This window comes from Anopheles nili, chromosome 3 (assembly GCF_943737925.1).
Source record: "Anopheles nili chromosome 3, idAnoNiliSN_F5_01, whole genome shotgun sequence".
Lineage (NCBI taxonomy): Eukaryota > Metazoa > Arthropoda > Insecta > Diptera > Culicidae > Anopheles > Anopheles nili.
Window position 1 is genome coordinate 45,116,108 of NC_071292.1, and position 24,906 is coordinate 45,141,013.

Sequence of the window (24,906 nt, forward strand, 5' to 3'; positions counted from 1 at the left end):
CTAGTCGCTAGAGTACCTATGTTGGAGTCAATTTGTCAGTCATATATAAAGTTGCGAAAGTGCCTTGAGTAAACATGGTGTATTCTATAACAACCTGCTTTATTTAGAGACTCGTCTGATGTTCAGGAATTGCTGATCTCAATGTTCAGGCACATATTTTAAAGATATTTTCAGTAATATTCGAAGAAACGTTGTTTATTTCAACGCGACTTTAGTGTATAGTGCGTTTTTGGATGATATATTAAACCTAATGGTATATTAGACAAACTAACATATAATCTTCTATTATATATATTTTGTAGTGAAAATTTTAGAAGTGATTCTGGGGTTAATTTACACTAGCTCAAAGCATGAATCAGCGATCACCCGAAAGCATAATATTAAACTCCCTCTACAGACCATTTCTTTTTTCGCGTGCTCTTTAATGATACATAGGCACAAAAGGACGAATTCGTTGACTGCGTCTAAAAAATATTACAATATCATTCTTTTCTAGCACATCACTAGCGGAATACGAATTTTATAGAGAGCGAACTTTTTCGTTTTTGCAAAACCATTCTACAAATGTAAAGACTTATCGGGATGAAAGTAAAAGGCCCGTTTGAACCCCGTACCGGTCCTGTTTATTTTCCTAACCTGTGTGACCGGTTTGCAATGCCAAGCGTAAGGAAGCAAAAACTCGTTTGAAACGAACCCGAGCACCATGAAAGAAGTTTTTACACGTACATAAATAAGTTGCCAATACCGATGACCACATTATTCCCTTGCTAGAAAGGATGTGTCACCGCAGCGTCGTCAATCTACGATGAAAAGAAAATCCACCGCTTCCCAGTTCGTAAACATCCTTTCCTTGGGTCAGCGTGCCTGCCGGGACGCGCTCAGAACGCCCTTTACGTTACCTTTGCCCTTCGGAGTGAGATCTAGATCGCGATAAACTCGTGACCGCTCTCTGCTAGCGCTGGTTGATAGCATCCGACGCAATGATCCCCGTCGTCAATCCGGATATCAGCTGCTTTATCAGGTCCCGCTGCAAAGGTGCGTTTTTTTATGCCTGCTAGCTTCACGACATGTCATAAAAAAAGGAAATCGAATGTCGCAAACCCCCCCCCACACAGCCACGTGTGGGAAAGGTCACAAAATATAATCTCAGATTTCCGTAAGAAGTTACTTCTTGCTTTCGGTTCTGGTGTGCAGCGAAAAAGTTCAGAGAAAATGTTGACTTTACCTTCCGCTTAGTCACAGCCAACAAAGAAGCCGGATTTGTGATGCCCATTTATAAGTTGACCGATACCGAGCACTAATGGGTAGTTTGGGTATGGGCGCGGAAGTCTTCAAAATGAAAAATCCCACAACACATGAAGCTGAATCCGGATCAAAGTAATACACCTGCCTTAGAGGAAATTTCTAAATAAAATCACGAAAAGATTTACATAACAGCATTGTATCAACAGTATCTCGGATAAGAAAAACTACACTTTAATAAGCATTAACTGCCCATTCAAAATGGAGGAGCCAACAGAACGTCAGTTTTCTCATCACTCCATGAAAACCGTACGAATTGTCAGTTGCTATGGAATCATCCACAGCAGGCCATGGAAAATCAGGAAAAATCAACTTTAGTAGGATCCTAGTCGCTGGCTTGAAGTAGCTTGGTGAAAGAACAATGGAAAAAAAGCTGAATCCTCCCGTTGCCGGACGCACCCCGATAATTCCAACCAACCGCGAGCTAACCATCAGCCTCGTCGGCTCGATAATCCGCTTTGGGATCGATGTGCCACAAGTCCTGCTACGAAGGGAGCAGCTCTCTCCGGATAAGCTGCTCTTCCTGCTCCTTCCAATCATCCGGAACCTCGGTAAGCTAATCGACCGCATCCGACACAGCTCGGCTGCCGTGGGCAGGGATGCATCAAACGGTTCCGGCCGCTTACCATCGCACAGAGGCGTCCACTACTCGGCTGCATCCAACAACGCGACCACCTCCGGGGTGCAAAAGCGCTCAGACAATGCCACCACAGCGCCACCAACAAAGACGACCGAAACGCTTACCAGCTCCACGTGGCCAGCGACAGAGAAAGCCAGCGGGCCGCTTAATCTCCACCGACAACGTCAGCAACAGCAACCCATGCGCCCATGCACTGCGCCATCCTCACTAATGAGCGATGAAGACGAGTCCAATGTTGCCTTCGAGATCCTGCAGGACCCTGCCCAAGGCACACAGCGCCGCCAGGTGCTGAGGCAGCGGGATGGTAATTACGCGATTCGCGAAACCACCGATACGCGCGGCGCCGATGGCACGTTCCAGCGTATTACCAAAACCATCAGCGGACCGGACGTGACGGTACTGAAGAACATTACGAGCCAGCTGTCGGAGTTGCCTACCCTGATGCCGAGGGGTGAAAAGTAGGTGCGAATTCTGATCGTGCCTGTGACGAGGCGCATGAATGAATGGAGGTTTTTATTAAAACTCAGTTATTGCACACAAATGTTGATTGATGCGAGTGCTAAAGCTCAAGCTAAGACCCACACTATTTTCAAAGTTTATTCTCCAACGCAGCCGCTGCTCGCAACCTATTTTTCATTCATGCACGCGTAAATTCTAGGTTATGAAATTGCTTTGCGGAATGAAAAATGTCCGATATCCTTCTCGGATGGAGCGCTACAGAAGGGTATTGGCGCAGCAGATAGATTTACTATGCAGTGATGTTTAGACTCGGAAACAATCCCGAGCTGCGAGAAAATTCATAAAATGCACGCTAAAAAGCCTTTGCAGTAACGACAATGAAAATATGAGTGTATCGAATCGATTCAAACATTCAAACAAAACAAGTGTATCAGCATTCGGCAAACAAGCGAAGCTCACAACATGTTAAAAGATATGGCATACAACAAACTATTGCTTTGTTTAAGCAACCAATATTCAGTCAATATTCAGTTTTTAAAAGCAATGCGTTTCGAAACAAAGACCGAAAAGCAATCAAAACGGAAAAACTACCGGAAGGCAAACCGTCATCAATAACACATTTAAAATACAGAGATAAAATTTCAATTATCATCAAACCCGCCTACCTTTATTTACAGTTTTGTTTTGCTCCACTTTTTTGTAATGAATACAGCAAAATATTACTATTTTTATGCGAAGGTTTTGAAACCATACTACTCAAGTATTTATAGCTTTGGCAATGAAACTAGCGCATTGTGTAACAACATAATTTTTTATTTAAGGATATCAATCATAGCAATGGGACATATAAAATAAAGATAACCAGCTTATGAAATAATATGTTCTATAATTGACCTTTGCATGTTTCAAATAAAACATACAATAGGTCAATTTATTAACTCAAAAATTATCTTGAAAATACAGAAAACGACAGCAATAAAGTTTCCAAGCAAAGGTGTTCTCTAATTATACTTCCGGCACGGCCTGCTTTTTCATTCATACCTATTCACAATTAGCTGCCAACAGTCCAATTACTGGAATACAATTATATGTTTTGTAAATTCTGTTATATAATCTACAAAGCGTTGTTAACCGGCACTACAGTCGCTAAGAAGGTTTTCTACATAAGAAAACCGAATCGGTTATCGTCAAACGCTATAGTCTACATTTAAGGCCTTTTAGACGATTCTCTACAAACAGTTGCATAATATATATGCCTCATAACTAAAGTTCAACGACGCCCGGAACCATCTTTCGTAATACTAAAAAATCACGAGCCGTAATGTACAGGAAAATTTAAAACGCTTTAGTTAGAGCATGGTAAAGGAAAAAAATGCTGTTCCATGTTGGATGAAATCGCGTGATATTGTACCGTAACAATTATTAAGACTTGTTACTAATTATAACCCTTGCAAGCAATATCTCTGCTAGAACAAGGTCTTAATTGAATGTTCTAGCTGTTATTTTTTTTCGGAAACACTTTTCAGGCGAATTCGGTTTACAACCAAACCGAGGATAATTTACCGTTCCGCCCATCTGGGTGGCACGAACGAAAAGAGAACTTGCCAAATCAAATCGATTTGAAACGCCCGAAGAGTAACATTACGTGCAGCGATCAGCCTGTTATTACATTAAGCATGTGCCGAAGATTAATGGCGTTGTTTGTGGCGGTAGAGTGCACAAAGGGCGAAGAAACGAACTTTCCAAAAAGGTGCGGAAGTAAATCCCGCCCTCGCACCAAGATCAAAAACATCGCCAAAGCTTTCTTGCTTGATCTTCCGTTTTCGTATCGGCTGGCCGGTTTCGGTCGGCTTAGCATTCGAACGGAAACTAATAAATTAGCTCTTCCGTAACAGTTGTTAGCTCGCCGTTTCTGGCCAGTTTTTATTTCGCGTACAAGAAGCCTTCCCACGGCTATCGGTTTCCCGTGCCTAAGTTCTCCTTGTCGAATGGATCGTTAAGACAATAGAAGACTTCGTTTGTGCGAAAATTAAAGTTATCTCAAGAGCGCTCTACGCCTACAGTGAAAATGGATCCGTGAAAGAAAGATTCGAAATGCTAATAAAGCATTCATCAGTTCATACGTTCAAAATGAGCTGGAAACGATCTTAGAAAATGTTTTTACTACTATTTCGTTTTGCCTCAACAAACGTAGGATGACGAATGCAATTAATGCGAATACATCATTAATTACTGCTTTGGACATTTTATTTTAGATAAGCTAGTTCCAGAAATTTTCACAAATTTTTATTCCTGGCTTGATGAAAAAGTGTGTTGTTTGATGGAGCGATAGAGTTTCGGTGAAAACGGCTGATATTTTCAGAAAACTCGTTGAAATTGTATCGATTTCAAATGGCTGCATTGCCCATGTCAAACACGCGATAAAACCCCGTCATATTTCAGGATCGAAGCAAAGTCAAAATTCAATTATACTTGCATGTTACATGTTTGGTATTGAAACGCTGCATGTACAGCGGTGGGCATTATTGTTTAATTTACAACACAAAAAACAAAACGTGACCCGTAATCAAATAGAAATATAATTGATACAAAATTGATTCCAAACCAAACTCACCCCATCCATTAGCGGAAGAGGAAATGGAAATGGTTCCTTTTTTTTCCTCCGTTCCCAGGCAGCACGGTAAATTTCACAATTACTCTGTTTATTCGAACTGATTCTGTATTTTTTTTGTCATGCTGGAAAACAACATGATGCCATTACTGCCATTTGATCAATCCTCTGGGACTGGCTGAATTTCGGAGAAAACAAATACACACAACGGGAACAAAACATGTTTTCGAGGGCAAAGATGGTGAACACGGTTGTCTACTCAAGCGGATGTGGCATTTGGAGAAGAATAATTCTAAAATTGGATTGCGATTGCGATTGCGATGCTTGTGTGCCCAGCAAAAGTAGCGCACAAGTTCAAGCAAAGCGACAATTAAAACACTAACGATCGTCGCTACCAAACCGCCCGTCCTAATTGAGCCTGACCCTTAAGGCCATCCCGGGCCAACATGACCCGCAGACATTTTACACCAAAAGGCACTAGCAGGTCGACGCTGAGCTGGAAAACAAACCAATCAGTTGATTGACCGACACGATAGCGCCATTTTCGACCATTCCAGTCGAACGGTGATTGATTTATAGCACGCACTACGCTCCGTTTCGCGATCGCCAGCGCACCCGAATGCGGTCCGATCCGTCCACATACCGGAGCCGGCTGGCAGATCAAAGGACTGGCTGCCACCCCAAAAGGCAAACGAAGGGTAAGACGGACAATGGCCGTCCGTTGGATGGCGAACTTGAAAAAACCACCCAGCAAATAGGTGACCGACCGCACTGGCCGAGATTTAATGGCCGCTGGTTCCAAGGACACGCGACGGTTTTCCCGGAATCAAGGATGGAAAGCGGTTGATGGCATGGGTAAACATGAAAGCCCATCGTCCTGCAGAAGGAACGAAAAAAAACCCTTGCCGGAATTGGAATCAAAACAGTTTCACTTAGCGAAGATAACAGTGAAATAATTGTATTTGTCTTGGGAAAATCCGTTTTCGTCGGTCTGGGTCCGGTCTAGGTCGCGGCGCCAATGAAGAGCTATTGCATGCGCCCGATGGGACGAGGTTTTCTTTCGCTGTGGTGTCGCCTTTCTTCTTGCTGCCATCTTCACCATAAATCTTTACAATCCACCCCACCGTGGGCTGCACCGGCCATCCGGACGGGCCGCTTCGATACATCATCGCCTGTGTGCGCTGTGCGAGCCGGCCTGGTTGGTGGTTGGGAAAACTTTTGTTTTCCAAACATTTCTTCGACAAGCCCCCGAGGTATTTACAGGGCCAGCCTGCGTTCGTTTTAACGTTCAAGCGAGCGGGAAAAACCGATTGCTCCCAAAAAGCAAACAGACGCCACTCGCGCGGTAGTGTCTCTCGACGGTATCGGTGGTTTATTTATTTTTTCTTTTCTTCGCAGGCAACTTATCAAGACATTTTGCCCTACGATTACGTCATCCGTAAGCTTTGGCCCATCCTTCGGCAGGCGAGATCGCAACTCTCATTCATTCCTCGACCTCTCGCACTCGAGCTGTCTCCACAGACGGTACCAATTTTCGCAGCCTTTATACACCGTCTGCGGCAGGCCGGTTACAATGCAGACCCCTTACCGACCCGGTACCGGGAAGCTGGTGGGCCAGATTGAAGGAAAATCATTACCGGACAAGCGAAGCTCATCAGAAGTATCGACGCTCGGGCGGGAGTTCATAAACTGCCCCCTGGTGCGATTAGTGTCGACATCCGAAACCGCACACCAGGCCGGACCTCGCCCAATCTATCAACAATATTCTCCACCGAGCCAGAAAACGCCCCATCTCCATCCCAAACAACCATTTCTATGTCGCCAATTAATTAATTATTTGATTAGTATGATTGCTTTTGCCAATCGAAGTGAAAAAATTGCCCGATTCAATGCCGTATCGCTGGGCTAAGCTGCGTTAATGCTCGCCTTTGCTCGGGTCTAGCAACAATGAGGCCCGAATTGGCCGCTCGCAGAATACCCCCCGAACATGCTTACATCAACCTAATCGGGATCTCTTTATTACGCATCTCTGGTGGAAATCATTACAACAAATTGAATAATGGCCGGCCCGGGGGGGGGGACGCGAAACCGAGACCCGGAGCTATGCTGCGTCGGCTTATTTTTTTTTTTTTGTGATCGGATATTTCCAACCCCCTTGGAGTAGAATTCGATCCGGCCCGGGTCGCGACTCGTGCGTTCTCACAAAGGATGTGGTAATGGACTAGTAAACAATGTTGATAATACATGGCAAAATCTAATTGACGTAACAAATGAGAAGCGTGGTGACAGAAGAGAAGCCGGATGTGGACAATGGTGGCGTAACTGATACGGTCAGTCGGCCTACAGAACCGCTTCGATCGGACCGACAGGTTCAAGGATGGTCAAGAAATCAACATAAACAAACGAGTTCTATTGCTATTTGGGGCCCAATACGCTGGGAGTATATATTTCGATGGTAGAGATGTCGTAAGAGAATACTGTTCATACAATGCAAACCGTGGGCTTATTAACATTCCATTAGATAGAAGGTTGATTGTAAAATTGCGTCACAAATTGCACAGCTGACGTCTTATGACACTGAATATACTCTACGACGGATGATGTAGATAAGAAAAATACGACCTATAAAAAGAAGCCACCAAATTTAAGGTTAGCGCCACGACTGTCCCTGGATATGCTTACCTCGAAATTAAAGCTTTGGGGACAACACTTGTGTCTACTTTTACCACTTTTAATCAAAGTTGGTTGATCATTTACAGGGTATATTATTATGTAGGTTGTAATATTGTAAAATTAGGTAATGTATGGAATTTTATATCTCACTTGGGCCATGCTGCTCATAAATCATAATGAGAGCTCCTCTGTAATATCCTGCTATCTCAAATCAATTACTCAATACGAACTCAACATTGTTGAAACGTATTGCTATTTATACATTTCACAGCATTCATTTGCATGGGGAGTTCTATACTACTTTTGTACCTAAATGTGTTAAATGCAGCAGCTTAGCTTATACTATTGCTCAGTAAAAATCAAAACCACACAGCATGGCAGTGCAAGACTAAAATTAAACGAGGTTGTTAAGGTGGAGGTACGAGGTGCCATATTATTTGTAGAAAATATTGTCAAGCTTATAAATTTTACAATAACATTTTACCTATCGCCACAATAAGCAGAAAGGCGTTAAATTATCTTGTGTAACTAGTAATTTTGGACTCACCGTGTAAATTTAACTCAGCCTGTAAATAACTCAAACTAGATACTGACATACGACTAATAATCCCAAGTCAAATAATCACTGATGGCAAACGTACTAAAAAAGCGTACGTCCAAAAGTACTAGTTGATAATATTCTTTCATTATTTCATAAAAAGATCTCATGCAAATGATTAAAATTCTCTTGACTTTTTTGTCATTTCTACTTAGGTATACTAATCTTATGCCTCCGTCAAAGCATCATTCTATATCGCTCAAATCGAAAACTGCGCCTAAACAACCTTCAAAGGCATCTCAATAGGCAAAATTAATTATTTTCTACTTCATAGATGAGCATAGGCTGTGGTCAAAAGATCAAAGATTGCAAGTGGTTAAAAGCTTGCATATAATATAAGTATAACATAATATAAGTATATTTTTAAAAAGTAATAAAAACAATAAATTATAAACGAGAGCAAAAGTTAACATAAATATAAGTATAAAAAAATTATATATGTTATATTTATCATTTTAGTCGTTGAGATATGTTCTCAGTGCATTTTTACAAAGATAATTCATTTACATTTGATAAAATTTTCCCCTCAAATATGTGATATCTGTACTGAAATACCATCGTTTGCTATACACCTAGCTTTCTAGTAATCTGTACGCATCGTTTCTGTCAAATATTTGTGCAAAGAATCTAATCACTGTCTATAATTTATTTTTCCCTATAGCAGCATCACCCATCGAAGTTTATCAACGTCCAAGATAATCTGGGGTAGGGTTAAGCGTTTTGATCCAAAGTTGTACCGTGTTTGATTCCCGCAACAATCAACTTTCAGCACGCCCGTGCCATCATGTAAACGTTTAAAAAGCAGCTGCTCCCAGGCAATCCAGGGTTGCCATCGGGGAGGGAATGCACAAGCAAGTAAAACCACCCATACGAAAATGCCTGCTACAACGACACAAGCGCCCACATTTCCAAATCCGAATAATTGCGAAAATTCTTGATTTTGTTCTCAAATTCTTCAACGGACGGCAGCCGGCCGGGATCCGATGGGCCCCGATGGAAAGCAATTTGGTAGGTTCAAAGTTATGCCAACTTTTACCTCCGGGCTGTGGGAAATGTTAGCGATGGAAAACAATACACCAACCCCTGGGCAACAACCCCAACCGCTCGAGCAACAGCGTGCTTGTGCAAACAACAAGCGGATCGTCCCGGTCCCGGTGTTCGACCTCTGTGGAATCGATCAATCGTGAACATTCTGACAATATGAGCCGATCTGCAAAAACCAGACGTAATATGAGTCTAGGAAAAAAACTGAATTTAATAAATCCTCCGCGCATTCCCATCACCAGTACTGTAGCTTTTTATCCCACACGTACTGCAACGGTCCGCTGGTTTTGCTTCTCATATGACACAAGGTTCGATGTTCGATCGTATTCTAGACACTGTTTGGTAACAAATACTCCAGAGTCTATCTTTCGCTATTGTCAGGAATGTATTTATTTCCACGAAATGGTTTGCATTTGCTCACACTTGTTTTGTCTTTTGTGAGCCCGAATGTTAAAGGAATAGTTAATATAATATAATAAATTTCCGAACCCTTCTCTTTCAATTGACATAAGCTTACAGATGTACTAATGATCAAATGGTTAAGCCCATTTTATGTCGAGAATTTTCAGCATTCACCAGAGCTAATGACTATAAATATAATTGTAATCGTGAAGTGTCAGCTTTGTATTAGCTGAGCCACAAAACCCAAATTTTACTCAAAAAGTGCAAGATCTGAGTACTATAAAATATAACGAAAATTTATGGTTTCGTCTCCATACGGATGTAAACGAATTACTGAATGGTGCAATGAGATTCTGCAAACAGCAGCATATGGAAGCAGTGACGAAAACGCCACTTTTCCCATCTCAAACACATCCAGCTCAATCCAGCATATATAACACGCTTGCAGCAAATCGTTAGATTTTTCCCCAGCTGGCCTAACCCTGCGAGCAGATTAACTCGGATTAAACTGGTCGACATTGGTGAACGCTTGAAGACAATGCTAATTGTTGCAATAAACTTGATTTACAACCTCCGACACCACCGAAACTACCACACATCCTGGCAAAATAAGCTACAATTTACCGTGACCATTTATTTCAAACTGGGACGAGACAGGCTTTAAATTGCATCACATCGACCCAGCAAGCGACCCAGGTTGGGTAAACCGAGAGCAGGGAGCGAAAGAAGAAAAAAAAACAGAAATACAGCAGAATACATCAACTTGAAAGCAAGATAAATGATCAGCATTTATGCTGGCGATGTTCCCGCAATCCGTACGTGACACCGAAATGGTTTCCTTCTGAAAAGGGCATGGTAATTAATGTACGTCGTCGGTTCGATTCCTGGAGGTGAAACATTTTATTCGAAACGTGAGCGTGTAGACTTCAAAAAAGTGTACGCCGTCGGGCACTAATTGGCAACGACGGAAAGGGAACAGATCGGATACCGCTCTCATCATAATTACCGACACAAATTGAATTGGGAAGAAAGGGGAAGCTCGAGAGCTCGTGGACACGAGAGGATGATCCGCCCAGACGTGAATTGGTGGATAATGAATATTAACTGCAATCTGCCACTCAAAACCACGTGCTGGTATGTTTGAAGGATACCTTAAATTATATCAATCTTTTTATCCATTCCGGGCGGCAATGGTACGGGAAATCCTTGCAGGTTTGGTTGGATAAAAACCAACCGTAGAAAGCCTACTAATGTCGATATTATTACATGTTGGGCTTCTTAGGATACGCAATTTCAATGAATATTATTACATAAGGGCAAATTATATTGCAAAAGCATGAATTTTCTCCGATGTTTGAAGTACTGTGTGAACAAAATCGAAAACATTTCTTATTTTCTCTTTTACCGTATGTTGGTTGATGTCTGATTATTCCATGAAATAAATATATTAAATGTGGGTTGTAGGTCTACATTGAAGTATGTGAACTTCCGGATATCGAAATGTCAGCCAATTGTGAATTCTCGTAACAGTACTGTATATCGTTTTTTATCAAATGAATATCATTGTTAAACTCGTCTATATGAGGTGATCTTTAATAAATTTTATAACCCCCAGAAGGACGATATGCTGTTGAATGAATCACGCACAAGCATTCGGGAAATGCAGTATTGAGGGTTTTGAGAATCTTCGCCAATGGTAAGCACATCAGCTTTGAGCTTTTGATAACGCTTTTCATCGTTACATTTAAATCGGGGCCATGTTCTAGCATCACCTGTTCTATCGATGGGACTCCTTATGATGCGCCTCCATGGACAAGAGACAGGACACGACAATCTCCAATAACCGGGTCACCGCACAGGAATTTCCCGCCGGAAACGAGACCAAGCCAGCACGGCATTTCCAGGCGCCTTTCTCCAATTGCTCCATGTCTATGCGGTTCCTGATTGTAAGCCACCAGAACCGGAGCGTAACCGAGCTATGAACCATCTTGATGGATGTACTTTGAAGTAAGCTGATAGCGGGAGTCGTCCCTCTCTGCTAACCTTTTAGCAGCTAATTGGTAGCGAAAGTACGCCGCTTTTTTGGCTTCCTTTGAAGTGGTACTCGAGTTGGCTGTACAGGGCAACGGCTGAGAAAAAAATCGAAACACGATAAAAAGTTTAATTATTGAAATAATAAATCTAATTTTTGCGAACCGTCTTTAATTCAATCGCTTTATTTTGTTTGCAACCGAAAAACGCTAAATGTGTTGATAGAAGTGTTAACGGAACATACGTTAGCAATGCTATGTAAATAATAAGCTATTTAATCAAAAGTAAATCGTAACTCTTATACGTAATCGCATCAATCACATTAACTGCATGGTTCGCGATTTCAATATATTTATTATGAGTATTATGGGTTGTAATTTTTATTTTGGCAAAACAAATTAATTTGTAAGGGCTCGTCTGTTACATCACCACGGTTTCATGAAAAAATAAAAAATCACGGCAAATAAGTAAGTTTTCAGATATACTAAATTCAAAGCTTTCAAACCTCATTCAATTTAATATGCTGGACACATTCTTAACTCAGCATGAATTACGTTAAATTTTAGTTAAATCTAAAGACCTCGTTTGGTTCAATTCTGCCAACAGACACTCGTACTATAAGTCCTGAGGGAGATGTATGAATTAAGCGATTAAACTTTTTGCTAAATATCGCAAGGCAATTCTGCAGATTTGCAACTTTACATCAAAGTGCACAAATTAACGTAACAGACGTTTTACGCCCGGCCGAAGCTAATCAAAATTTTCTTGCCCCGCGTCACGATGAAAGTTCACAGCGCAAAGGAGGTTGTTCGGATTTCGGACGCAACTCTAAAAACTTTGAGGCCTTCGTTGTAAAATGGACTATCGTATTTATTAAATCTCAGCTACATTCAGCATTCTTTCGCCCGGGAACTTATTCCTTGTTACGGATGCGACTGTTGGATCTTTCGAATCCAATCCAGGTAGAAGGACACTTTCGCGTAACCATCCGGATGGTCTCCACCACAGCGGTCGATAATGAAGTTGGCAACTCCCACCAACTTGCCGGCGTGAACAGCGGGTCCTCCCGAATCCCCATTACAGGCCCCATAGTTACCCGGCCTATCGATGCAGATCAGGTTGGCAGCTATGTCACTGCACACCGTGTCTTCCACCACGAACATCGTGGTGTACAGCAACACCGGAGAGCTCGGTTTGTCGTCAGCAACACGTCCGTAACCAGAAATCACCACCGGACTGCCAACCGGAAGCTCCTTGTTCATCAGCTCGATCGGACGGATGTGCTCGTCAAAGCGAAACCGCCCTCTCATCTGCAGCAGGGCAATGTCATGCTGGAAGAATCCGTACTGCTCGTGTGGGATCACTTCTTCCACCTCGTAACGACGACCTCCGGCGTTCAGGTCCACCGATCCGGCATGGACGGAAAATCGTGCGGCATCGAGACTGAAAAAGGGTTCCATCACTACAATTAATTCGAATTCATCTTCGAGTGTCTGCCGGGGTGTCGGTCTGCCATCGATGTGTGACCTTCACGTACACCTTATCGCCGTCCAGCACGCAATGGGCCGCCGTAAGGACGTGGCGAGCTCCAATAATCGAGCCACCGCAACGGAATTTGTCCTCGTAAAAGAGCGCAATCTGGTACGGCATTTGGGCGTCTTCCGCCAATTGTCCACCGACGATGCGGTTCCCGGCTGGGCTGGACAGTGCCGAGCCAATCACGGCCAGCGCGTACAGCAGACAAACCGCAATCGAACGACGAACCATCTTGATGGATGTACTTTGAGGTAAGGGCATGGTTCCAGCAGCCTTTTTATACGCCTACCCAAGAATTTGCAGCTGATAAGCAAACCGTCGTCAGAGCTGGTTGACCGGCCTTTCGCTCACTTGGTGTGTGAATTGAGTTGGAAAATTTTGGGCTCCAGTTAGTTCAAGTGCTACTCGAAGAATCGATCACAAAAAACAACTATTGCTTACTTCGAAAACGATTGTCGAGTGCATGAGAAACATTAAATGGAGTGGCTTTCATTTCACAGCTGATTTTGTCGCTGGTTTTAACTCGTTGACCCCGTGATAGACGATTCTACCATTCACCATTCGTTCTTCTGTGAAGCACTCTATACATGTACGATGGGGCGAAGTAATGGAAAAAACAATCAATGTACTTCTATATAAAAATGAGACAAAGCTTTCCGTACGCAAGGAGCTTATAGAATTTTCATTCCTGTCTACAATGTCCTCCATTCGTATTCTTGATCACTTGTATGAGAGTGAGATTTTTCATTTCCATCACCAGTGGCCGCAATTGAGACAACCTTTTTTTCACAAACGAACGAACGAAATTTAATTTAACGATTTTTTTATTATGTATCTGAATTTCTGTTTTCAAAAATCAATTATATATTTGTAACCCACCAACTGCTACTGCTTTAGTTTAATTACTATTAGGGAATATCTCTTTTATTAAAAGTATTAAGTTGTGCTCATTTTTCCTACCCAGATTCAACACGTGGGTATTGTGGAAGAAAAATCATTTTCCGAGCTTTTATGCAACAAGCATTACGTCTTTCTGATAGCTCAAAATTTTGAGCAACCGAATACAGCTTGCGCACAAGCTACTTGCGTACTATCATCGCGTACAACATCAGCGCTCGTGAACGTAGCGTGCAAGTAAATGAAAAAATGCACCATGGGCCTCTCATATCACACTCGGAATGCGGCACTTTTTCATATTTTTCAAGTTATAGTCAACATTGATCTTGTTGTAAAAAAATCGTTTTGAAAAGTGGCAATAAGCTGGAAACCTTCATCATATACACATTGGGGTCATGAACCATAAATCATTGTCATCGATTGTAATAATTACGGCTAAAAGTTACCCCATGAAACAGTGTCCCAACAGAACACGAGTCAGCATATATTTTGCATTTCCTAGTATAATTTAGCTACGTTGTTATTTACACAATGCATACGTTAATCCTACCTACGTCGCGGTCCCTTAAAACAGCTCAATTTAAAGTTCAGCCGATATATTTTCAAAATTACGTTTTTACGCGTGCGTATCACGACTTTTTTAGAAAAAATTCTAGTAAACATGTTAGTACATAAAAACTGATCTTTCTTCGTGGACTTTGAGACAGTACATTTGTGTCCAAGTACGTTTAAAATACGTCTGCTTACCCTAATGTAACAAACAATTTAGGCCTACTTATGGGAAATAACAAGCTAAGAGAGGCTTTTTGGTTTGTTTGAGGAATGGAAAAATTGGCTCATTGTCTTCATCTAGCTATTCGAATTGCTTGTGCTCCCACTCTCGCCCTACCAAAGATCTATTCGTGTCCTAGCACATAATCTATGCTGCGCCACATAAATCCCATCCGCTACGCATCTAAGTCGATAATTTCATCCTTTATGCTAACGTACGGATGCAGCAAATGCGGTGGCATCGGATCCATCTCATCCTCGTCATCATCCAGCTTCTGGCGCTTTCCAGAGCCAAAATCATCGTAAGGGTACGTGTTGCTGTCCGAATTTTCCCCTCCATAATAAGCGGACACATTATCCATGCTCAGGTGCCGCTCCGAGCCGACGGATCCCGACAAACCACCACCTCCGACGCCACCTCCCACACTGCCGTTTTCACTCAGCTGCGAAAAATGCATCTTAATGATGTGCTTCGAGAAGTTGGAGATCACAAACCGATCGCCCTTCTTCGTCGGCAACTTCGACACCTTTATTTGCACCGCGCACATAGGGCACTTGATGAAGGCGTTGTAACCGTTGGTTTCGTACGTCACGTTGATCATCTCTTCCGAAATCTGCAGCTTGATCGGTTGCTTTTCGCTCCACATGTCGATCAGCTTCACGATGCAGCCTTGAATCTTCTTGATGCGCTCTTCGTCACTCAGCGGTGGAAACACGGTCGCCTGTTCGAACGCCAACGGAGAGTTTTTGTGCGAAATTTTCAGCTCCGTTAGCATGTGCTCTTGCATCTCCGACAATGGTTGCTGGTGCATCCGGACTACCTCCTGCAACAGCTGTTGCTGTTGCTGTAATAGTTGCTGCTGCTGTTGTTGCTCTTTTTGAAGCAGGTGCTCCTTCTGCTGTTGCTGCTGCTGCTCTTTTTGTTGATGCTGCTGTTGCTGTTGTTGCTGCTGCTGTTGCTGCTGCAGCATAAGTCGATGCTCTCGTTCACGCTCCCGCTGGATCGTCAATTCTGCCGGTAGGCGTAGGGCAGGTTCTGGTCGCTGAATTTCACTAGCTACCTTCGTGTAGTTTAAGTACGCGCTGATCTGCAGGAGAAGCTTACGGTGGCCTGGTACAAGCCGAAACTCGCGTGCAGGGTCACTGCAAAATATGTGAAAATAAAACTGTGTCGCCGGCACCAAGTGAATCAGTTCTTCCCGGGCGAACCGCTCCATATCGATGAAATCGTCGTCATTCAGGTTACGCAGACTGCTTTCTGCTTCATAGCCGCTCATCTTGAGCAAATTCTTGAGATAGATCGGCACCGGGCCGCATACTTTTTCTATCCGGCTCCAGTCTATGCGGGATGGTTTTTGTGGTGAGGTTGGAGAGAAACGTTCCTAAAACAGGGAGAATAAAAAAACAATTTACTAAAGGTTTTCTGGCAAAGTACGGGTAAACTCTAAATACGCTACTGTAAAGATTGATAGATGGAATCACATTTCATTCAATTTACACACAGGCACAGGACGTTCAAGTAGGAAATGAAAACTTATCACAAACTAAGAACAGAAGTAAAACAAAATCTCAAAAAAATTATCCAACATTGTTTCTTATACTAATTGATTAAAAAAAAGTTCGTTAAAACCGTATCTGTCGATCATAACTTTCGAAAATTCTGCATATGATCAAACATCTTACTTATTTCTCACACTTATCCCTACAAACTCAACCAACTATTGTTAAAAATAAAAAAAATATTATATATGAAATTTCAGGCAATTTCAGTGATTGGAAGGATTGTTGTACAGGTTCATTGCCACGCATCATAGTTGAAAAACTTTTTATGTTGAACAAAAAACGTCAAAAATGAAAAATTGCATTTTTAGGTGAATATTTGCACAACAAAGATATGGATAAATAGGTTGCCAAGTACCAATATATTTACCTAATTTTGTAACCGGGAAATCAAATTTGAATAAAATGTAGGATAATTTCCTCAAACTTATTGAACGTTTTGCAAATTCTAAAATATTTCTTTTATTCACAGTACTGTTCGTTTAAAGTAAATTTTCTCTCATTGCAATAACATTTCAAGGAAAAATAATACAATAACGAATGTTCCCACTCATACCGATGCATGTAACTGCTCATTATAAAAACAATTTCATTTCGAGGTCCATCGCTCGACATAACTTGTAGCTCTTTGTTTTCTTTCCATTAATCATGTTAAAAGCATGAAACGAAATAAATTTCAACAAAGTACAGGCCACAGAAGAATAGTAATGGTATTAAAATATGATAATCTGAAAAAATACTGCTAAAGATTTGCTGTATCACTTACGTTACTTTGTGAAATACTTCGTTCAAAAGTTTTTAGGACCCGTGTTTCTTCTGTAAAGTTCTCCAATGAAGATTTTTCGATCATTATGCTCAGCTCACGAAACCAAATATAAGAATCCCATTTAGCTACTATAAATGAAGAATGTATTTAAAAACGCTGGTCATCATTCCCAGCCAAAGATTCGAGATCGAGCTTCGATAGGCAACGATCCATTCTCGGCTAGCTTCCAGAGTACCAGAATACACGCAAACACGCCGCTATTGCTTCTACGATATACGCCGAGTGCCCAATCTCTGTGGGCGATCGCTACGCGTTGATAAGAAATTTTCTCATTTCTCGACATGCGCGCGATGTATTCAGCGCATCCATCAATATTCATAATTTTCAATTCGAAAACACGAAAAGCCACGAAAGCGGAGCATAAAAAAAACTCGTGCGCATACGTTGACGGGTATACGGGTTCCACTTCCTTTGACTTCGAAATGAATATTACCCCCGGGACGGGAAGAAGCGAGATAAAGGCGTTAGGCAAGGATAATATATGCCGTTCATCATTGAGTCCGATGGTTGCATACGGTAAACTCTTGCACCGTAATCCCAAACCCCACGAATACACCATATATTCTCGTTGGGCGCGTTCTCACGCAATGCCTTAGTGTCTTTGGCGACGTCTCAGTCATGGGAAAACGGGCGGAAAGATTCCCTCCCGGCCGGTGGGGCGGCGGAAGGTGATATTATTACAACAATGCATTTCATTATTCGGGCCTCTGGAGCTTTGCTCATTACAAATTCTCCCCAAGCGGAGGGAAAACGGCACGCTCATCAGCCGTCTGAAAGGCGAGGCGCCAAAGCAGGAAACCATTGGGGGTTGAAATGGTGAGAGAATGGCGCTGAAGTACCGCGATCCACCGAAGCACTCTTTTCAAAAGCACCACGAACGAAATAGCACACACCCGGAGCTGCTAGAGAAAAAAAAACTATGTCAAGACATAGGCATGAACCGACCACGACAAACCCCCCTGGAGGTGGAATAAATACATCTGCATTTGCGGTGCGACCAAGCCTCACGGGGCCTAGACATGAGTTCCATTGGCATAATGTTTTATTGAACACCGGCCTTACCATATGGTTCCGGCGCTAGTCCCCACCCTGGCAGGCATTGTCGTTCTGTTGCGAAGCTCTCGAATATGGTACACACTCTGTGGGGCTTTGGTGCGCCTGGTGTTTCTGCGAGCCTGTCAATCAGCGCAATAAAAGCACCGGAGCTGCGCTTTAGCTCTTGCGGTTCGAACATTAATTTTGAGCAAAGTGCTTAAAATATCCCGTTCAACGTAGGCTCTAGCCATTGCCACGCCAAACTTATGAACCAATTTAAATGCCGATGTGGTGTACGCGCGTTGCAAGCAGCATGATTTATGTTCGCGTTCATAATCGCGTTAAAATTCTTATCTTTTACCAATTCCTTTTTGGCGCTTTTCTTTTGTAACGTTACATTAGTGGCCAGCTCGGCTCTAGTGGAAAACGATTTCCAGGTCGACGGGAGAAACGCAACCAACATAATACGGTCGATGAAATTTTTGTTTCAAAATAAAAAGCTTCAACGAAAATCGAAAATTAGGTTTATTTTGTTTTTTTTTTATTTTTGCAACTACTGCACCTTTACTTCACATGGATTTCTCGATAACTCTCCAGCCAAACAATATCGAACGTACACCCGTTTGCTGACTAGACGAATTCAAAAATGGCTCCTTAATCGATATTTTATGAATTTAATCGACAACTTATTTGAATTAAATACTTTGAATAACGTGTTTCAAGTAAAAAAAAAATAACTTTAGTAACAAAAATAATATATCTCAACGCCACAGTAATCCGAATAAAGAGCTCCAACAACCTTTTAACCTGACACCCTTCAACGCTTACATGAAATTAGTTTCTCTAACAACACGTACCATCGACACGTTAATTCTTCGAAACGGCTTCGAAACCTTGCTTCAGGTACTTCTGGTGGCTTGAGGTGACACTTGGGGTGCGAAAGTTGCTATGAATATATTGCTTTATATTTCCCCCGAACGAAATGCAAATTGCTTGCGCGACACGGCACGGTCTGTGCAGGATTTTCTACACAAAAGTGGCCATTCAGCGCGATCGCTCAAAATACGCTTCGGTGCATGCCTTCCTCGAGCTGCGAAAAGTATGTTCTGCGTTCGTCCCGGAGAGTAAAGCGAAGTTCACCGTCTCACCGTCGAAGAACGTCTATGAAAAGTTGAAACTTCCCCAGAAACCGCGAGGAAAACACATCATCAACATGTCACGGGCGTACTTGCGAACGAACCGAGAAACTCAGCAAACTCCATCGACCTGACGTGCGCTTGAGTTGTGGTATGAATATGTGCGAACCAATTTCGAAACCTGCTCGACACTTGGAACGAAAAATACCTCCCCGACGTGACGGCGATATTGCCAAAGACCCTTCCAACTGTGGTAGTAGCTTTCAATCCCAGCAACATCGGTAGTAGTAGTCACATTAGTAACAGCAGTAGTACAAGCAATGGGAAAGAATGATCGCTGGAGCAGCATAACTCTCAGTAGGGGCTCTTGGTCTCGACATAGCATTACAGCAATAAAAAATACCCACCAAATGGGGCCAATAGAGCAAAAACGAACTCGTGCCTAGACACGCGGCGACTGTCCGCAGAAAACTACTGCTCAGGAGACAGTTCGAGGAAGCACAATCATAATAAAAATGCGGAACCTCACCGCTCACTTGTCTGCGCGTCAAAATCAGGCCACTTCGTAGCGAACGACCACTTCTATGATCCGAAATGATAAATGAGAACTGCTGACCAGGCACAATGTACCCTTGGGTGAAGAAATCATTTGAAAAACAACGACTCAGACTCCATCGGTGAAGCATAAGCGTGCGAAGGAAAATCAGGCGCTTGTAATGACTTTACTGACTGTCCGTTCAAAACTCGCTCGCGACTAGACCGTCATTCGATGATCAGTTCATTTTCCTTTTGCGATCAAACCCGCAACCTCGGCTATATAGCTCCCGTCGAGACCGAGTATTCGTTCCAAAATGTATTCCGAATATGCTTAACTTTCTGCGCCCTTTGACTGGTGGAGCGTTGCGTGTCTGGGAACAGAGACACCACCGGGATGGTAATGTTGAACATACTGGGCAACCCACCAGGTCAGCTCGGATCGTCATTTCCTGCTTATCGGTAGAACATCCGCTCCAACGTGAAGACTAGTATTCTCCGGTACACGCACACACGTTCGCGATAAGAGCACAAGCACGCAATGTGCGTGACGAATATCGTGACTTCCTTTGGTAACATTTTTTTTATCATTCGTCAAGTACTTACTTCCCGTCTCGCCGATGATACCCGCTGGAATGCCATTTCAATATTCGAAAACGTTGCGCGCGTGGTTTTCCGTGTAGTTCTTATCTTAGACCGCACCGCACTCCGATGAATCGCTTTGGGACTACCAATACTTCACTTATCGGACGTTTTCGCTGGCATGTGTAAGCAACCATGTCTACGTCTTCTTCGTGTGAACAGTGCTGGGCGAACGCATACGCAGCCTTACTTTCGTGGAGCCAATTATCTTTCTTAAAATACTATGGAACATGAATCCATACAAGCGGAATGAAAAATCAAACAGCCGGAGAGATAGGAAGAGTTAATATACTTCAAAAATTATGCAATCAAACTCATGCCGATGATGGGCAATCAAGTTATGTCAAAAGTTGTGAGTGAACACAATAAGAACATTTACGGCAAGTATTTGAATGTTGTTCATAATCTTAACCAGTAGATAATTACCACAGGCTTTGGTAGGACAGCAAAATAGTCACAATGAATCATCGTTTCTGATATGCCGCAATACGGTCTTTTATGCAACCATTCCATTAATTTAGCTCTTTAGAGTATTGAGCAAATAAAAAACAAACGTGCTGCACTCGTTCGCTTTTTCAACTGAGTCTAGACAAATATGGATCGCTAGCTCCAAAATCATCTGCCACTGGAGTGCAATAAACGCATAGTTAAGAGAAGCAAGAATTTATTAGCTACCCCGATATGTCGCAAGGTCTACTCATCAACAAACCGCCCATAGAAGCCAATGGAAGCACGAAAATGGGCGTGATTCGCAGCCTGATGTTTGTCTTACCTTCTCATCTAGCTGCAGTTCGGCAAAAGCTGGTCGTTCCGTTAGGTTTTCCTTGTACTCCTCGTACCGCTGCAAGAACTTGGCGCGCTTGCCGATGCGTGGTATTATCTCCTTGATCATATCGTACTTGAGGCACTTGAAGGCAGCTTCATCGACTTCCTCCTCTGAGATCGCAACGGCAGCAGCGACGAGTGAGTCATCCGGCGGCAGATATTCCCGCATTATCGGAATAAATTACGGAACGTGGCGTGAATACGGCAAGCGAGCGCAACCAACCCGATTCATCCAGCCAAAACGGGCACGGAAGGCAACCATAAAGTGGGAAAGACAGAGACAGAGAGCATAATCGAGATCGTTAAGTGAATAGCTAGGCTAGCAAAAACACTCCTAGCGGCTGCACGAGACTCCAAAAGCAGGGCAGCAGCTCATAAACCGGAGAAATGCCTTGTAGAGCCGAGACAAGACATCAACAAACAGCTCCTCAAATGCAGCGTGAAAAATATGCCCAACAGATGGACGAACGGACACGAACGAGAGAAAGAGCACGGAAGCAGCATAGTTTCTTTTAGTACTCTTAGGGCTTAGGGCAGCCCTTGGGAAGGAGGCGCAATGATGACGGAGTTGTGCTGACGGTTGCCCCAGCTTAAGTGGGCATTATCTGCAGTGGAAAAGAGGAGAAACTCGGTGTGGGGTAGTCGGTATAAAAACTTCGAATATGAACCGTAGTACTGCGCGGAGACGCTTGGAAAGAAGGCAAAGTAATAATGGCTGGAGCAGATTGTGCGCTGGTATTTTCCGTACCGAGACCACAGCCACGATGGCAAACCTCCTGTTTCGAGCGGTAGTGTGACGGTATCTATCGCTCCGTGATGGTGATACGATTATGTACCGCCAGTTGTCAAAGCTAGCCTTCACCAAGTTGACTTTGCATCGGTGGTCTGTGCTCGAGACGCTCGATCGTGCGCGATCGCACATACGGAAAATTACACCAATTGCGACACAGGCCCCAGGAAGTGCTGGCTGGCCCTTACGCAACAGCGTAATACAAACCGAGTCGTAGCATATCGCATGCATAAAGAGAGAGAAAAAAAACTGCCCGCCATACGTTTTGCAGTTTCATGTTCTGTGTGCAGTTTCGTGATCGAAGCCCTTGCGGCCCTTTCCTAACTCAGTCGGGAGCCATTATTACGCGTAGATCGTTATGCAACGGTAGGATAGAGAGAGAGAGAGAGAGAGACAAAAACAGGCACATTGTGATTGAAGTTTGTCAGAATGCGCCCTTTATCGTTGAAAGGACCTAAAATGATTGGCTCGCAACGTTAATCTCTAGTTCCATCCTGGTGGAAAGTATGCAAAAGTAGCCACTACCAGCATAAAATCTCATCTAAAAACGATTGTACATTGAATTGAAGTAGAGACCACTCTAGGATCAAATATCCGGCAATATTTCAGCATAACTGGTGGTTACTATAATTTCCAAAGTTAAAGTAGTGGAAGCTTTCATAAAATGAAAAACCATCTCCGTAAGCAAATGTAAGGTGGTAAATATGAAGCTCTTATTTAGGCGTCAAGGTAACGAACAAGATGCAACGATGCAGTTTCGACATCACAAACTACTTCGAGAAGAAATTCTTTGAGAATTACTTCACAACTTATGGCCAGTTAAACCGTCATTCCAATCACATACAAGAATTCATATCAACAAGATTTAAAAAAAAATCAAAAGATCAAGAACAAAACAGTCAAGACAAACAAAACATCTCTTTAAATGACTGTCTGCTCCAAAGTAAATCAACTTCAGTAAGCTGATGCAAATTATTAGCAAACATAGCCGTAATAATGCCGACTATCATATGATCGTTACCTGGTTTTACAGTAACTACACCATCCAAGTAATGTATTTGGTAGATCGCATACTACCGTGTATAAATTATGGTTTATATCGCAGACTTGTTCGATTCAACGCATCGGAGTTGTATTTCATTTTCTTTAATTATTCAACGTAAATTTTCCACACCGGTGGGTTTTTCGACCCATTCCCATCCAGCAGAATTTCATGCTGGTTTGGCGAATCCATAACTAAAATACCCCGCATCGATTCTCAAACATGTAATCCCGAAGACGAGGCCTAAATGAAGTACCCTATTCAAGAACTTTCGATTAAACGACCCCAGCTAAACACAAGGCCAGGAGAGGCCACGGATGGCGCGGAAAGTAGCGGGTTGAATAAAAAAAAGTCTCATTGCAATTCAAATTAAATTTCACTCCTCCAGCGAAACACAACCGTCCTAACTGTCGTAACGTTTCGGTGGCGCCGGTGCAAAGGGAATTGCAGAACAGAAAACTGGTGAGCCCGCACGAATGGCGAACAATTGCGTTATTTACCAGTTCGGAGGAATTTTAGTTTTTTTGGTGGGAAAGAGACGTCGAAGGAGAGCACGCGAACAGCGTGGAGGATAAATGAGAAAAGATATTGTAGCACATTTTCAAAAGTTTCCACGTAATTAAACTTTGAACCAAACTCTCTCCACCGAAGTAAAGCTCCCTTGAAGAAAACGGGGAACACAGCACTCCCCATTGCCATTAAAGCAGCAAATAAAACTGTCTGTAATTTATGCTGCTGGAACTATTATCGAAGTAAGAAAATATTCAAGTATTTTTTTTGCGTACTGAAACATTTCAACACTCAAAATATATGCCTTATATTTTCTTCATGTAATATTTGAAGAAAACATCACATGTAATACAACATGTTTAAGTGTCATAATTATGAAACAGAATAATTATACACAACTTTTTTAACTTTCCAACATTAGCTATAGCTATTAGCTATCGCCAAGGACCTTCGAAACAAGTCCCATATGAGGAGAAGACGTCAAAAACCAAAAAAAAATAGCTTAAGACAAACACATTCAATAACAAAGCATTTTTTTCAAATAAACAACCATACGTGCCTCATCGATGGGAAAAAGGTTAGTATACGTGGAAACACTCATGCTGTGCCAAATTTTTCCATGTTGTTTCACTCCGATGGTATCAACCTACTATCTCTTTTCGTTTCTCAGTTTTTCCTTATTCTCCCTCTCGTTCACATTTTATCTCTCGTATCTCTTTCTCTCACAATCGCTCTTTCGCCCGTTTGCTCTTTTCCGTAAAAGCATGTACAACCGGAAGCCGCAGAAAAATGTGCCATGCTACTCGTCTTTACCTTGAAACACTTTTATCAGCTCGGGCATATTCCAACCGTTCAGCAGATTTTTCACATACGTATCCATTATTATCCACAGGCCGTGCTGATTGCACGATTTAAAAATGAGGCGGAATGATGGAAGAACTGGAACAAAACCAAGCGTAGACACGCTCTTCTTCTTAGGCGGTTGGTTATTATATTTTTTTTCGTCACTTATTTTAGTTACACTTGGCCGCACACTAGACGT

The 24,906-nt window shown here is 42.6% G+C and overlaps 3 protein-coding genes across 3 annotated transcripts; 1 reads left to right on the top strand and 2 right to left on the bottom strand.

Moving 5' to 3' along the window:
- The first annotated feature begins 1,663 nt into the window (after positions 1-1,663).
- Positions 1,664-2,404, top strand: LOC128724414 (uncharacterized). Its single transcript, XM_053818140.1, has one exon. It carries the CDS (start codon positions 1,664-1,666, stop codon positions 2,402-2,404), a length of 741 nt encoding a protein of 246 aa, XP_053674115.1.
- A 10,279-nt stretch (positions 2,405-12,683) lies between these two features.
- On the bottom strand, positions 12,684-13,527 carry LOC128724415 (serine protease SP24D-like). The gene is made up of 2 exons (XM_053818141.1): positions 13,298-13,527; positions 12,684-13,203 (listed from the first exon to the last, which is right to left on the bottom strand). The coding sequence occupies exons 1-2, from the start codon at positions 13,525-13,527 to the stop codon at positions 12,684-12,686; spliced, it is 750 nt and encodes a 249-aa protein (XP_053674116.1).
- Positions 13,528-14,733: 1,206 nt separating this feature from the next.
- On the bottom strand, positions 14,734-24,744 carry LOC128725926 (ras guanine nucleotide exchange factor P-like). Its single transcript, XM_053819700.1, has 3 exons — positions 24,678-24,744; positions 21,470-21,633; positions 14,734-16,346 (listed from the first exon to the last, which is right to left on the bottom strand). The coding sequence occupies exons 1-3, from the start codon at positions 24,742-24,744 to the stop codon at positions 15,141-15,143; spliced, it is 1,437 nt and encodes a 478-aa protein (XP_053675675.1). The 3' UTR covers positions 14,734-15,140.
- Positions 24,745-24,906: the final 162 nt, after the last annotated feature.

Excerpts from the sequence above, each read along its gene's own strand:
- LOC128725926 (XM_053819700.1), bottom strand. The coding sequence starts at position 24,744 with ATGGATACGTATGTGAAAAATCTGCTGAACGGTTGGAATATGCCCGAG. Across the intron at positions 21,634-24,677 it reads GCTGATAAAAGTGTTTCAAG|AGGAGGAAGTCGATGAAGCT; the intron begins GTAAAGACGAGT and ends TTGCGATCTCAG. Across the intron at positions 16,347-21,469 it reads AACTGCAGCTAGATGAGAAG|GAACGTTTCTCTCCAACCTC; the intron begins GTAAGACAAACA and ends TCCCTGTTTTAG.
- LOC128724415 (XM_053818141.1), bottom strand. The coding sequence starts at position 13,527 with ATGGTTCGTCGTTCGATTGCGGTTTGTCTGCTGTACGCGCTGGCCGTG. Across the intron at positions 13,204-13,297 it reads GTGCTGGACGGCGATAAGGT|TCTCGATGCCGCACGATTTT; the intron begins GTACGTGAAGGT and ends ACCCTTTTTCAG.
- LOC128724414 (XM_053818140.1), top strand. The coding sequence starts at position 1,664 with ATGGAAAAAAAGCTGAATCCTCCCGTTGCCGGACGCACCCCGATAATT.